The 14,011-nt window shown below is 50.6% G+C and overlaps 5 protein-coding genes across 5 annotated transcripts; all 5 read right to left on the minus strand.

The window, feature by feature from the left end:
- Positions 1 to 143: 143 nt before the first annotated feature.
- Positions 144 to 1,274, minus strand: M438DRAFT_343126 (protein methyltransferase). The gene is made up of 3 exons (XM_029904911.1): positions 1,065 to 1,274; positions 673 to 799; positions 144 to 605 (listed from the first exon to the last, which is right to left on the minus strand). The coding sequence occupies exons 1-3, from the start codon at positions 1,153 to 1,155 to the stop codon at positions 284 to 286; spliced, it is 540 nt and encodes a 179-aa protein (XP_029764200.1). The 5' UTR covers positions 1,156 to 1,274; the 3' UTR covers positions 144 to 283.
- Positions 1,275 to 2,036: 762 nt separating this feature from the next.
- Positions 2,037 to 4,285, minus strand: M438DRAFT_136492 (putative mitochondrial Hsp70 chaperone). Its single transcript, XM_029898868.1, has 2 exons — positions 4,175 to 4,285; positions 2,037 to 4,116 (listed from the first exon to the last, which is right to left on the minus strand). Exons 1-2 carry the CDS (start codon positions 4,199 to 4,201, stop codon positions 2,128 to 2,130), a joined length of 2,016 nt encoding a protein of 671 aa, XP_029764201.1. The 5' UTR covers positions 4,202 to 4,285; the 3' UTR covers positions 2,037 to 2,127.
- Positions 4,286 to 4,710: 425 nt separating this feature from the next.
- M438DRAFT_395004 (uncharacterized protein) lies at positions 4,711 to 7,315 on the minus strand (the record flags this gene model as incomplete). The annotated part of the gene is made up of 3 exons (XM_029909188.1): positions 4,711 to 7,128; positions 7,183 to 7,248; positions 7,296 to 7,315. 3 exons carry the CDS (start codon positions 7,313 to 7,315, stop codon positions 4,935 to 4,937), a joined length of 2,280 nt encoding a protein of 759 aa, XP_029764202.1. The 3' UTR covers positions 4,711 to 4,934.
- A 711-nt stretch (positions 7,316 to 8,026) lies between these two features.
- On the minus strand, positions 8,027 to 9,228 carry M438DRAFT_267614 (uncharacterized protein; the record flags this gene model as incomplete). Its single annotated transcript, XM_029900198.1, has 2 exons — positions 8,027 to 9,138; positions 9,189 to 9,228. The coding sequence occupies 2 exons, from the start codon at positions 9,226 to 9,228 to the stop codon at positions 8,027 to 8,029; spliced, it is 1,152 nt and encodes a 383-aa protein (XP_029764203.1).
- Positions 9,229 to 10,010: 782 nt separating this feature from the next.
- On the minus strand, positions 10,011 to 12,828 carry M438DRAFT_343131 (DUF580-domain-containing protein). Its single transcript, XM_029904912.1, has 8 exons — positions 12,202 to 12,828; positions 11,974 to 12,125; positions 11,565 to 11,746; positions 10,991 to 11,510; positions 10,855 to 10,922; positions 10,762 to 10,801; positions 10,467 to 10,700; positions 10,011 to 10,405 (listed from the first exon to the last, which is right to left on the minus strand). The coding sequence occupies exons 1-8, from the start codon at positions 12,584 to 12,586 to the stop codon at positions 10,325 to 10,327; spliced, it is 1,662 nt and encodes a 553-aa protein (XP_029764204.1). The 5' UTR covers positions 12,587 to 12,828; the 3' UTR covers positions 10,011 to 10,324.
- Between the last annotated feature and the right edge of the window lie 1,183 nt (positions 12,829 to 14,011).

Raw genomic sequence — 14,011 nt, forward strand, 5'->3', positions numbered from 1 at the left:
TGGCTTTCTCTCTACAGGTATGTTAGTCCTTATCGACGTGGGGACGCTTCGTTCATTTCAATTGCTCTTTTCGTTCTGTTCCACTTCGTCCATTGTATCTTTGTTCGCTCAATCGCTCTTTCCTCGTCGATCTGATTGGTCACTCCTGCCTCGTTTGCGTGCGTGCTTGCTTGCGCTGGCCTTTCACTTTCTCTCGAACCGTTTCGTCCCCTTTCCAAAGAAAGTACGATATGAATCGATCACTCTTTCTCCTCCAACACAAGTCTGAATTTCCCAACCCCCTCTATACATTCTCATTCTCATCCTCCTCACCATCAACATCAACACAAATCCCACCCAACACGTCCATCCCATCCCCCTCCTCCTCCTCCCCTTTCCCCACATCAGCATCTTCAAACCACAGTCTATCTCCATAACTTATACACAATTCCTCTCCTTCCTCTACATCGCGTAAAGTCTTGTATATGACGACACCGTTTTTGATATCCCTTTCCCAGCCGATGTTTTGGTGTACGGAGGAGTGGTTGAACATGCTGCCGAGACCGAGGATTACTGCTTGGGTTGTGGTTTTTTGGTTGGTGAGGGGGTTTGTGAGGGGCCAGTTGCTGGGAAGGAGTGGTGTGTTAGTGAAAGGAGGATGAGGGGAGTGATGTTTGCAGAAGATAGACTTACTATGTATAGTGAAACAACTCCGTCTTTTCCACGTGATTTTTGTTTTCTGTCGGGTCGAGGACTAATACCGGACAGGTTTCCACGATAGTATGTGCTGGTATCCGCGCCGCTGCAAAAACTCCTCTGCCTGATTTGAATAATCAGCATCATATTCGAGTTATTAAAAAAAAAAGCAAAAGTATAGAAGTAAAAAAGTGGAAAACGACAGAGAGAGAGGAGGAACCCACGAACATCGTGACGAGGAAAACAAGTGTAGCAGAAGATGGGTATAACGATCAATGAGGCTCAATTACTTCTTTTCTTTTCCCCTGGTGCTCTGCTGTGGTATAAACCCGATGCTGTTTGTGTTTTCGTTTCTGATGAAGCAGTGTAGAAAAAAATCGATCACGTACCTTTCGGCGTATCCAACACCAACCTAATATCAGAATGCCTCGTCAACGGCAACGACTTCTCAGCACTCTCCTCCGATCTTTTATTTTCCATGATACCAAAGTGTTCAAAGGTAAGGTGTTATGAAGTGTAAGAGGTATTCGAAGTCTTCAACAAAACAGTAGGTTCAATATGCAAATGAGGAGTATGTACAGTATCGGGGAAGGTGCAATTGAATCAGGTGTTGAATTGCTCCTTCTGGAATTCGAGGCAGAAAAAGGAAAAATCATGATGCACGGGCCAGGGTTGCAGGTATAACCACGACTTTGGGACAGACTTCCGAGGGATCTGAATTAATGGCTCTTGGACTATTGTTTGATCAGACAGTAATATGCTCGATGCATACAAGGGTAGTTTTTGGAATTTGGTAGTTAGCGAACGATCACTGCTGCTGTCGTGATGTGATGTCTTGAATGTCCGGTTGAAGCAACTGCTCAGTGGGATATGCTCGGACAACGTCGATAGCTTGGAGTATTACCATGCCAGACCAAGTACATTTCACAAACTACGCAACTTGGTATCAACGATGATTGAAGAGAGGAGATTGATCGTTCATATACTTTTTGTTACAACAGAGTCAAAGGCAATCGTCTTCATACCCAATGACGAATTTTGTGCAACACCCCTCGCTGGACAATGTGGAAGGATGAGAGATGATGTGATAGAAACAAGAAAGAAGAAAAGGCGCTCAAATAAACAGAATCTAAAAGTACAAACATCACATAAGGCCGTAATGGTCAAGTCCCATATCCCACCACATCAAAGAAACTCCGGGTTTTTGATGATGTTCCACATGCCTTCCCTTTTTCTCGATAGCAATTTTACAAAAGTACAGCGATGTTAAGAAAAGGCGCGGATGTCGTCCAGAAGAGACGCCGCATGAAGAACTGATCGTGTATCGATCAGGCGGATGGGAGAGAGGAAATATGTATACAGAGAAGTCGGGGGTATCAGGAGGTCGAAGCGGATTTTACTTCGGATCCAAAGGTGCGAAAAGAGAGAAATGAGAGATCAGAAACCTCGCATTTAAGGCTTCTGCTCACCCTCACCACCCTGCTTCTGCTCACCCTCGCCGGAAGACTCCTTCTGCTCGGAGCGGGCGCGGTGCATCTTGTCGAAGAGAGTGAGGGAGGCGGACTGGAGCTCATCGGTCTTCTGCTTGAGGTCCTCGGCGGAAGCGGTACCCTCACCGGTCTGGTTCTGGGCAACGAACTCACGGAGGCTGGCGATCTTCTCCTTGATCTGGTCGGCCTCGGCCTTGTCGAGGCGGTCCTCGAACTCCTTGAGAGCCTTCTCGGTGTCGTTCAGGACACTGTCGGCCTTGTTGGCGGCCTCAATGGCGGACTTGCGCTCCTTGTCAGCGGCACCGTACTTCTCGGCATCGTTAACCATGGACTCGATCTCAGAGTCGCTCAAACCAGAGCCAGAGGCAATGGTGATGGACTGGTCCTTGCCGGTGGACTTGTCGGAGGCGTGGACGTGGACGATTGAATCAGCGTCAATGTCGAAGGTGACCTCAATCTGGGGAACACCACGGTGGGCAGGGGGGATGCCGACAAGCTGGAAGTTTCCGAGGAGCTTGTTGTCACGGACGAGCTCACGCTCACCCTGGTAGACCTTGATCTCGACAGCAGACTGGAAGTCAGCAGCAGTGGAGAAGACCTGGGACTTCTTGGTGGGGATGGTGGTGTTGCGGTTGATCAAACGAGTGAAGACACCGCCGAGGGTCTCGATACCGAGGGAAAGAGGAGTGACGTCGAGGAGGAGGACGTCAGTGACCTCACCCGAAAGGACGGCACCCTGGATGGCGGCACCAATGGCGACAGCCTCATCGGGGTTGACGGACTTGGCGGGGTCACGACCGAAGATGTTCTTGACCGAGGCGGTAACCTTGGGCATACGGGTCATACCACCAACGAGGATAACCTCCTGGATGTCCTTGGCCTGCATGTTGGCATCCTTGAGAGCCTTGCGGACGGGCTCGACGGTGCGGTCGATGAGGGGACCGACGAGCTTCTCAAGCTCGGCGCGGGTCATCTTGCTGTTGATGTGCTTAGGGCCCGAGGCGTCGGCGGTGATGAAGGGAAGGTTGATGTCGGTCTGGGGAGCAGACGAAAGCTCAATCTTGGCCTTCTCGGCGGCCTCACGGATACGCTGGATGGCCATGCGGTCACCGGAAAGGTCGATGCCCTGCTCGTTCTTGAACTGCTGGACGAGGTGGCGGACGAGGGTGATATCGAAGTCCTCACCACCAAGGTGAGTGTCACCGTTGGTCGACTTGACCTCGAAGACACCGCTCTGGATCTCAAGGATGGAAACATCGAAGGTACCACCACCAAGATCGTAGACGGCGATGACACGGTCGCTCTCCTTCTCAAGACCGTAGGCGAGGGCGGCGGCGGTGGGCTCGTTGACGACACGGAGGACGTTAAGACCGGAGATCTGACCGGCATCCTTGGTGGCCTGTCTCTGCTGGTCGTTGAAGTAGGCGGGAACAGTAACGACGGCGTTCTTGCAGTTCTTGCCAAGGAAAGCCTCGGCGGTCTCCTTCATCTTGCCGAGAACGAAACCACCGATTTGCGAGGGCGAGTACTTCTGGCCCTGGGCCTCGAGCCAGGCATCGCCGTTGGTGTGCTGGACAATCTTGTAGGGGACCTGGTTCAAGTCGCGCTGGACCTCAGCGTCCTTGAACTTGCGACCGATCAAACGCTTGGTGGCGAAGAGGGTGTTCTCGGGGTTGACGACGGCCTGGCGCTTGGCGGCGATACCAACGAGACGCTCACCCTCCTTGGTGAAGCCGACGACTGAGGGAGTGGTTCTGGCACCCTCACTGTTCTCAATGATTCTGGGAGCGGAGCCCTCCATGACGGCGACGGCCGAGTTGGTGGTACCGAGATCGATACCAATGACCTGGCCCTTGACCTTCTCCTCACCACCCTCGGCATATCCTCTTCTGAACGAGGAAGCGATGGGGGATCTGAAGGCCGACGAGCGGACTGAAGGGGTGGCGCGAAGCTGGAAACACGTCAGTGAGAAGCTCCATAAGCTATGGAAGCTGTCGCATGGCACTTACGCCTCTGGCGAGTCTTTGTGAGAGCATTGTGGATGTATTAGAGCAAAAAACCAGAACGCGACAAGAGAAAATGGGGTATCAAAGAGCAACAAACGAAACTTGCTCTTTGGCGACGATGGGGATGGGGATGGCGAGGTTAATAACTGATGGAGCAGCAGGAGGAAGTCATGGCGTCGTTGCTCGAGGAATTTTGTCCTTAGCGTCGAATCCCCGGTCCCGGCATCCTCCGCCACCGTCTTTCCACAGGCCATCGAACATGCTGGAATCTTGTCCGACATCGAGCGCCACGAACGACAATCGACTGCACTGGCTGCTTGCGCTGCTTGCTCCGAGTGAAGCCCGTTTGCCTCTGCCAGTGCTCCCTTGTTCGCCTCACCTTTGACTCATACCAGCATAGACTATTCTCGAGCATCACAACTCACTATTGCCGCTTCGAGCTTTGAGTCGAGCTTCGCACGGGCAATAGTATGCATACCTGTACCTCGGCAAATCATGCACCGTTGGTATACGACTTCTAGTTCAGATCGAGCATTGATGAGTCGACAGTTTCTCATGTATTGCTTGAGAAAGAGATGCCGTTAATTATTGTATACACGAATAAGAGAATCGAAGAGAAAACAGAGAAAGCATGCCATCGAGTGGCAGCATCCCATGCGCCGGCAATGCCCCAGTACCCCAATGCTATCAGCGCTCCAATGCCTAATGTGTCCATTCCCCCTCCCAATACGCCGTAAATGTACAACCTGATCATGTATGTTCGTTATTTCATTTCCACTGCTGGAAACATCATTCTCAACTTGACCTGCAGGTCAATCTCGAAGATGCCCTCCTCGCAAGCCGCCCATAGTTTGCGACCGTCATGACTGATGGCCAGGCCGGAAGTTCTCACTCCTATTGTAGCTTCGCGACCTGATCTGCGCAATAGCATCTCATACCCATCATGGAATGCTGTTGGGCGAGCCGATGTAAAGCCTCGCAACGAGGTGAGTGTATCGTACAAGCTCGCCGCTGCGTCTGTTCCGCTTTCAAACTCACGCCTCAATCCACGAAGACGGTCGCGCTGCGAAGCAAGCTGGCGGAACTGTTCCGTACGCACCATTGCTTCTCGTTCACGGGATTGTCGAGTGCTGGCATCCATTGACCGAGGAGACTCGAAAAGTGGTCCTCTAGCCAAACTCATTGCATTGGAGATGGTACGCCATGGGTTGTCCTCTTCTGTCTCTGCGCTAGTAGTAGGCGCCCGCGCTGCGTGCGGAGGTATAGGTGTGGCAGTGCTCGTCAACGTAGGAACTCCTCCTGCTCCAGATCGGCGGATGGCAGGCCCACGATTTGTGTTAGACGTCGACGAAGCTTCTCGCTCTCTGTCCCGAAGCATCAGATATTCCTGGATTGAGTGAAGAGGTGGCAATGTGTTATCACCCGAAGCACGGTCCCTTGGTCGAGACTCGGATGACTCTCGCTGTGATGTTCGAGACAGCTCTGGAAAGGCTGCATAAGGATCATTGTGGTTCACCAAGACATCGCTGAACGGGCGAGGGCTATCAGAGGATCGTAAAGTTGTTCCAGAACGGTTGCTGGTGTGCGCGCTGAAAAGGCCGGCTCTCGTGTAATTGATGGAGCGAGGGGTGCTTCCTGAGGTACGGGCCTCCTCGCGTTGTCTGGTGGTACGCAGTGCTTCAAGAATTTGTTGCTCGTGTGCAGTGAGGCCTCGGGGATCGTCTTCGGATGTTGATGCTGCCTCGCGCGAAGTTGGTAAGGTTGCACGGGCTCGATCAAGATGTTGATATCGTTCGTGTTCTCGAGCTTGGAGGAACTCTGTGGCAAAATTGCCCTGTTCAGCTGGGTCTCGCGCCTCACGATAGCGATTTAGAATTTCTTGCTGTAGGTCGTCCAGACGATCGCCTTCAGCCAAATCCTCTGATACGAGGTCCTCAAGCTCAATTTTCTTCAAGCCTTCCTCATCTAGCTTGAGCTCGATGACTTGTTTGGTCTTTAATCCAGTACGCAGATCCCCGATGCAAACTCGACCTTGATCCTCGGCCCAGATGAGCAAATCCCAAGGCTCGGGAGAAAAGAGCATGGTTCTGACAGCGCCAGGATGTAGTGCGGCAACAATGTTGGGTCTGGTTGATGGGACAGTGGCAACGATGGCATCTTCTGCTTCATCAGGAGCGCATTGTGCGAAAAGGTCCATATCAAAGACAGTGATGTATCCGCCTTCCGAGCCCAAAGCGGCCAAGCTACCATTCGGTGACCATGCAGTAGTGAAATAACCAGGCTGGGCTGTAGGGTCGCCAGCACGAAGATGGACGATATTTGCTAGATCCCAGGTAACGTTGCTCATGTTAAGGCGGTTGTGAGGTTTGGGGATCTGCGGGGGAGACTGTTGCAATGTTCGTGTGAAGAAGAAGGCCTGGTTTGAGTCGCCAACGGCAACAAGGGTGGTGCCATCAGGAGATATAGAAGCATGATTCATGGGGAACGGCAGGTCCAGGACGGCAGTTTCCAGGGCCTGGGTTAGTGAGTAGACGCGGACGGTCTTATCGTTGTTTGTCAAGACGGCGACAACGTCGTACAAGTGGTTCTCCTCATCGTGGATCTGGTGGATAGAGATGGAGTTGACAATCTCTTCGCCTATCCGTTCGAGCTTGACGTTGGCAGCCCTGGGGGAGCCTCTTTGTGGTTGCCAGTAGTCCAGCGGGAGCGGCGCGTCTACATCGACCGAGCGGACTGGAGACGAGCCCTCAAGCTTTATGGCGGCAAAGTGTCCATCTTCTTCACCTCCAATGCAGATCCAGCCAAAGCCCGAAGCGGTGCATCGTGCCTCGAAGGGCAGAGTGGCAAGGTATTTGCGTTTCCGAGAGACGGTGTTGAGATAGTAGACTTCGTTTCCGCTTGCGTAGTATATCGAGTCCTTGTCCGGCGATGAGATGTAGTGTCGCAATTGCCAGTGACTGTGCCACGCGAATCAGATTCAACTCTTGTATCCTTGCTCTGCTTGGACTCACGAGACGGGGATCTTGACTGGGTAGAAAGTCTTGTCGGAGAAGGCCAGGCGATCGGTATCAGGATATCTACGCTCTCGTCAGCATGGATAGCGTTAGGGGATCGAGGCACTCACGGTATACTGTCGATGGCCATGCTGTTACTAAGTCGATGTCGAGAGGGGAGAAGGAGGGATGTAGGGATCAAAACTAGGCACCATGCAACTTGGTCGATTCCGGTGCCGTGACAATGGAAAGTGACGTGCGGGGAGTCGACATGACGCGCGAACACGCCTTCACCTTCTTTCTCGAAACATGTTTCACCTGACCATTTCTTTATTCTTCCATCGCCATACACAAACAAACACCTTCGCGCATTATCCACAGACACAACTGCCAGTGTGCTCTCATTGGATACAACTCCACTTCACAGAGCAAGACTGTACCTCCACAGCCGCGACCGCTCAGACTTCAGCCAGGGAAGCAAACACCAAACTGTACCATCTGGTCACAAAAAGCAATCCATGGCAAATCGCTCAAATCCCATAATTCACTGTTAGAAACCCGTCTTTTCACATGCAATCACGTTTGGTAGACTGCACGACAGATATACCAGCTCAAGTAATGAAAGGAAACGGGCTCAACTGTTTCCAGGAGCCATATCAATTTCGTGAATCCATGCTACCTGCTGCTAACTCCAGGCTGCCTGATATTGGGTAACATGCTAAATCAGAATTATTCCTCCCATGATCCGTATACAAAACGCCAATGCCGTAATCCAATGCTGCGTATCTCGTGGCTGATTCTCTGATCTCAATCAGAGGCGCTCAAGTCCCTTTCCTTTGCGCTTGGGACGCTGTTCGGGTAGTCAAGCTTGAACCTTCTTGACAACCTCCTCAACCGCTGAGAACAGAACGTGGTCGCGCTCCAGACCAGTGATCTTCTCGGTGGCGTCGCTGGAAGAGTTCTCCTTGAGGATCTTGGCCAGCTCGACCGACTCATCGTCACCTTCGACGTTCTGGAAGCGGAGACACATCTCGATACCTCCCAAGAGGGCATCGTACTTTGCTCCCATCTCGGCAAGGTGGGCAGCAGGGCCGATGAAACGCTCGTTGCGCGACAGCTTGCGGAGAGGAGCACGACCGACACGCTCAACGTTGTCCTTGAGAACAGGGTTCGAGATACGCTTGATGATCTTCTCGACATAGTCGTTCTGGTCCTTCTCGGAAATTTCGTGCTTGTTGACAATCAAGTGAGCGGTCTCCTTGAGTGTGTTTCGTACAATCTCGTTCAGCTCCTTGTCTTGCAAGACCTCATGAACGTATTCCTTGCCACGGTTGTATCCAAAGTATGCAGCGGTGGCGTGTCCGGTGTTGACAGTGAAGAGCTTGCGCTCGATGAATGGGCAGAGATCCTCAACGAAGTGGACACCCTCAATTGCTGGTGGGTCTGCAGGAAGGAAAGGCTTGCTCTCCACACACCACTCGTAGAACTTCTCGATCTTGACGTTCAGGCCTGCGTCCTCATCCTGCATAGGAACAATACGGTCGATTGCGCTGTTGGCGAAACGAGCCTTGTCTTGAATGTTGGCCTTTGTTGAGTCTGAGAGCTTCTCCTCGATGAACTTGCGGAGAGTGTCGGTGGCTCCAATGGCGTTCTCGCAAGCAATAACAGCGACCGGTGAGTCCTTCTTGCGGCTTTCGATGCCCTTGGCGATAACAGGAGCAATGAACTTCAAGATGTTGGGGCCAACGGCGCAGGTGACAATGTCGGCAGTGGCAATCTCCTCGACGACCTTGTCTTCTTCCTTCTTGCTGTTGATGGCGCGGTAGTTGGTAATTGTCTTCGACTTGGTCTCTGATGTGCCAACTTCTGTGACCGTGTACGACTTGCTCTTTTGCAGTGAATCGATGATGGCATCCATAACATCAACAAAGACGACTTCGTATCCGGATTTGTGGAGGAACTCGGCAACAAAGCCTGTAAAAATGTTAGCATTGATTTGTTAGCGGATTTTGATAACCATTTACCACGACCGATGTTACCACCACCAAAATGAATTGCCTTCATGTTCGACATTGTGTTTGTTGATTTGAGAGGTAGGGTTGAAGAAGCTGCAAAATGCATGTTAGCGGGATTCCAGTCTCAAATATTGGTTCCTGGCGGATCGAGGACAAAGAAGCAAAACAAAGCTTTGTTCAGAGTATCCACAGATGACGATGACTGTGACCCTCGAGCGCATCAGAAACAACTCCTCTTTACTTACCTTTATATAGTTTCGGCCGTATAAGGGTTGGTGATGATAGGCTTCTGTCCTGTAGGAACAAGGTCAGCAATGTGGTGGGGTATTGCGGAGTGAGGGGCAGGTAGCACGAACCTAACCAAGAGTTGACTCTGGTAGAAGGTAGTATGAAGGAGAACGAGGAGGTTCTTTGATATAGAAGAGGTATGAGGTGTGAATGACCGAGTAGAAGTCGAGGGATACCAAGTCTATTTAACACTTTGGGAATGATTAATGCCTCGTTGCTTAAAGACTGGCAAGCGCCAACCCGCAACATCCAACGCTCCCCGCACCTTCCTGCCATGACGAAGTTGCTGCCGTCACTCAAGCCTCCTCCCTGTTTGGCTGACGTTGAGGCTGGAAGGCCCGTGCATTCGACTTTGGGCTGTCACCGAGACGGACGGGCGCTCGCGGTAAATCACATGTTGCCTTCTAACCAGATCGAGAGCGAATCACGCTATGGCTTAAAGGCCGATCGTGGGTGACCACCACATTTCGCGGCATGTGTTGCGGTAAGATCTTGTACCTCTTTTTTTCTCGCACGTGTTTCACAGCATGCGATAACTGAGAATGCGAAGGAGTGTGATCTATTATTACGTATTATGCTGCTGCTGTGAAAGAACTATTAGACTGTGTTATCAAGACGTTCCGTGGTTTGGGTATCTCTGTTTTCTCCGTTCTCCCTCCGATCCCGATGGCATGTTCCTGATTATCCGTAAACCCGAGGCCCGAGCCTAACAGCTGAGCCCTATCTGACGCAACTATACGCGAATTGACAGGGGAGCGCGTGGTTTTCCCCAACAACAGACGACGGGTTTTTCGTGACTGTAGTCAAAGGTCCGCGGCCAAGACTGTCTGAATCGGCGAATTGTTGCGATCAGGTTGTTAGGCATGGATGGCTTGTTGAACATGAGGATATGTCGACACCATCCTGGCGTAGAGATCCGGGTGCTCTTTGATCATGACCTTAGCAATTTCGTTAGCGCACAGGCTACAAGACGACAGATAGGATAAAGCAGTTAGTTACCTCTGGGTCGAAGGCCGCGGCAACGAAGATGGTATCGATACCACTGCTAAGCGGGGTTGTGAAGATATTGGCGATTTGTAGGCCAATCAAGAACGCGAACGCAACGACAACGGGCGTGTACTCGCCGTTGCTGTTGTACGCGGGCGAGGTGAAGATCAGGTACAGGTAGGCCAAAAGGGCGCACAGGTAAGCGATGGCAGTAGCGCCCTGAGTCAGGACGGGACCAATTAAACACTACAGTAGCAACATTTATCAGCGCACAGCCTACAAGACTACTGGTTGGATAAAGTCTTACCTCGTTGACCAATGCATCGATTCCGCGGTCTTTGATTAGACTGGTTGTGGTTCTTGTCAGCCGAGCACACCTTCGTATAGATGAGATACTTACGTCCAAGTGGCCTTGGCAGCGGGGACATAGGCCTTTCCGTATAGTGCGATATAGCTGAAAGCGTATCTCTGTGCGGTGTTTCGTGAGCTGTCTGGAACTTTCCAATAATTGCATCTTGCGCGAATTTTGCACTTACGTTAATGAACTGGACAGCCCAGTCCAAGATTCCGATCAAACACTGAAGAACACAGAGCGCAATTTCCGCAGCGAAGTTTCCAGAATTTGCTTCTTGCTGGCGTGCGATACTGCATGCCTGTCTGAGCATGTTGATAATTGCAACGACCAAACTTCCAAGACTAATACTACCGAAACTGTAGGTCAGGGAGCGACGGGCAGCTCCTCGGGTGATGTTCTTGGGAGGGTTGTGAGAGCAGAAGTACCACGAGCCGTAAACTCCAGAGATGATGACATGGATCATGTTCTTGAGGAACTCGGAGATCCAATACATGGCGAACGTGATGAAGACGAGAAGACCAATGACTTTGGCACTTGAACAGCCACCAGCGCCGGTAGAACAGGCTGGATTTGCGCCTGGCTCGTATTTCACATACACGGCGACGAAGGTAACCGAGAACCAGGCACCCAACGCAGTTGCAAGAATGCCGCCGACGAGAGATACAATGTAAACGTGTCCGAACTTCTTGGAGACATCAATACTAACAAATCATCAGTTTAATCGCGTTGGGGTCGCATTATCTCGCGGGGCATACCTTGTTTGCAGCATAACAACGCTGAAAGGGATTCTCGGGATCCAGGAGATGAAGCAGATGACGGTGAAGATTGCGAAGAGGAGGAAGACGATACCTCCTGACCAGTACTTTCTCGACAACATGTAAATGGCTGTCGCGAAACCTGCGATGATGTGGATGATACCGGTTATCCAGATGAATTGCTATAACTTGTCAGCATATGGCTAAAATCATCGAGTAGGCTTGAAGCGCATGGCTCTTCAATGCGAGTGTGGGGTTGAGAGGATATGCTCGATCATTGCCAGCTCTTTCACAGCGCGCACTTAACGCAGCAGGACCATAGATATTACAAAACTCGAGTGCTCAAAACGGGCTCTTGATGGCGCTGCCGAAAGAATGTGGGTAGGGATTCGAAGTTCGGAGTTCGTACCTTTGTAAAAGCACGGGCTAACCAGATGTAGGCGTAACTGAGCACCATAGCCATAGCGAGGACGAATGCGAAGAGGACGATAGTGTTGGTGTCAAGGCCAAAGTCGTTGTTGCTGTCGTAGATACCACCACCATTGAAACCCTTGGTTGCGGCTACATTTTCAGTTAGCACCAGCTTGTCGAAACTGCCAGTCGCCTGCATTTCGCATGCGCAAACATGTCCACATACCGTAGCCTTGAAGGGCAATTCCAGAAACGACAACATAGCCAGCGGCGACAGCCAGAAAGAGAAGACCAGCCCACCAATCGTTCCATTTGGGTTTATCGATCTTGAAGGCCTGTTCGAAGGTAGGCTTGTTGTCGTAGCCGTTCATCTCGGGACGAGGATTGAAGTTCTGACCATAGTTGGGAGGAGGCTGCGAATATCCCTGACCATTCTGCTGGTAGGGTTCCTGGTAGTTTTGCTGCTGGTGGTTCTGCTGCTGGTAATCCTGCTGCTGGTAGTGTTGTTGACCGTTCTGGTTGTATGCCTGTTGAGGAGGCTGCATAGGATAGTCCTTTTGGCGATCGCCATCCGGCAGGTTGTAGTAGCTGTTCGCTTCACCGCCAGCCATGGTGATAGCAATTTTGTCGAAAAATCGGCAAAGTAATGGGAGATGCGCAAAGTAGGAAATGCGCCCGACCAGGTTTGCGACAAAAGCTGAATGTTTTTGTATTCCTTGCTAGCTTCCCAATGTCGTGGGTCAAAGCTCGGGAACTCAGCGTCATGAACAGCCACAAGAACATCCCAGTCTCGAATCAGCGACGAGATCGTCGCAGTCAGGAACGGCTCACTACTGCTTATCGTGCGCCCGGCATATAGACAAGCACACACATAGAGATAGTAGCGCACATATTTTCAATCTTGCCCTGAGCCCTTCATTATCCATTGGCTTCATGTCACCACAAATTCTGACCATAAGGCTGTGAGCTGGACGTTTTGCGCCATCACATGAGATTAAGATTAAAGATTAGCTTATACAAGGGGGGTGCAAGAACGGATTACCACCCCCCTTCGCTGAACTCTAATTTGGCTAGTTCGCCACCAGTCTCGGCATTAGTTCGCACACCTCTCGCGCTCGCTTACGCTCCCCTCGCTCTTATATACACTATGGATCTAACTACTCTAAACCGCGCGGCTCGTTAATCTAAGCGTAAGAAGCCTCCTAATACACGACTAACGCTTAAACAACGCTATACGATCCTCGCGCTCTAGTACGTCGCTAAATGGAACAAATCTAAGATCGAACGAGAGACAAAGATATCTAGATTAACTGTACGATAGGTTATTAACTACCTAGAGACACCCCTAAAGCTAAGAGGCCGTCCTCCTATATGTATAACACCTATCCGTTAACGTCTAGTCTAGCGAGTAACTCTAAACGCTGAACATAGACGCAAATCCTTTAAAGAGATAGCCTTCCTTAAGAATCTTAACCTCGACTATCGTATAATTCGAGCCGCCTTCGAACGAGAGAACTACTTCCGTCGTGTAGCTACTAAGAAGCCTCTTATAAATGAAAAAAGAAGAGTTCTTAGGCTTGCATAGGCACACAAACACAGGTAGTAGACACCTAATTAATAGGCTCGTGTTATTTAGATAGATAAGGCCTCTATTCGCTACGGATACTTCGGCTAGGTCTATGTTACTAGAAGGGTAGATAAGAAGTTCAAATCTAACTGTCTAGTAACTAAATTTAGGAAGTATTTAGCGTAGATGATATAGGGCTATATTACATTAAATGGAATAGGTCCCCTTATAGTATTTAAGAAGGAATAGGGCAAGATAAACGGCGAGGTCTATCGTACGAAGGTCCTTCCTTCTACGTACGCGTATATAGCAGCGTACAAATAAGAACATCTAGCTTTAGATGACCTTGTTTTAATAGAAGATAACGCTTCCATTCATAAGGCCTACGCTACGCGTAGTGTACACGAAGCACACGGTGTATTTTATATAGATTAGCCTCTAAACTCACCTAATCTAAACCCTATTAAGA

The sequence above is a fragment of the Aureobasidium pullulans genome (genome assembly GCF_000721785.1).
Source record: "Aureobasidium pullulans EXF-150 unplaced genomic scaffold scaffold_3, whole genome shotgun sequence".
Classification (NCBI taxonomy): domain Eukaryota; kingdom Fungi; phylum Ascomycota; class Dothideomycetes; order Dothideales; family Saccotheciaceae; genus Aureobasidium; species Aureobasidium pullulans.

Excerpts from the sequence above, each read along its gene's own strand:
- M438DRAFT_136492 (XM_029898868.1), bottom strand. The coding sequence starts at position 4,201 with ATGCTCTCACAAAGACTCGCCAGAGGC. Across the intron at positions 4,117-4,174 it reads CACAAAGACTCGCCAGAGGC|CTTCGCGCCACCCCTTCAGT; the intron begins GTAAGTGCCATG and ends ACGTGTTTCCAG.
- M438DRAFT_343131 (XM_029904912.1), bottom strand. The coding sequence starts at position 12,586 with ATGGCTGGCGGTGAAGCGAACAGCTACTACAACCTGCCGGATGGCGAT. Across the intron at positions 12,126-12,201 it reads AATTGCCCTTCAAGGCTACG|CCGCAACCAAGGGTTTCAAT; the intron begins GTATGTGGACAT and ends CTGAAAATGTAG. Across the intron at positions 10,701-10,761 it reads TCGATGCATTGGTCAACGAG|TGTTTAATTGGTCCCGTCCT; the intron begins GTAAGACTTTAT and ends TTGCTACTGTAG.
- M438DRAFT_343126 (XM_029904911.1), bottom strand. The coding sequence starts at position 1,155 with ATGGAAAATAAAAGATCGGAGGAGAGTGCTGAGAAGTCGTTGCCGTTG. Across the intron at positions 800-1,064 it reads GGTGTTGGATACGCCGAAAG|GCAGAGGAGTTTTTGCAGCG; the intron begins GTACGTGATCGA and ends TATTCAAATCAG. Across the intron at positions 606-672 it reads GAGTTGTTTCACTATACATA|CAACTGGCCCCTCACAAACC; the intron begins GTAAGTCTATCT and ends ACTCCTTCCCAG.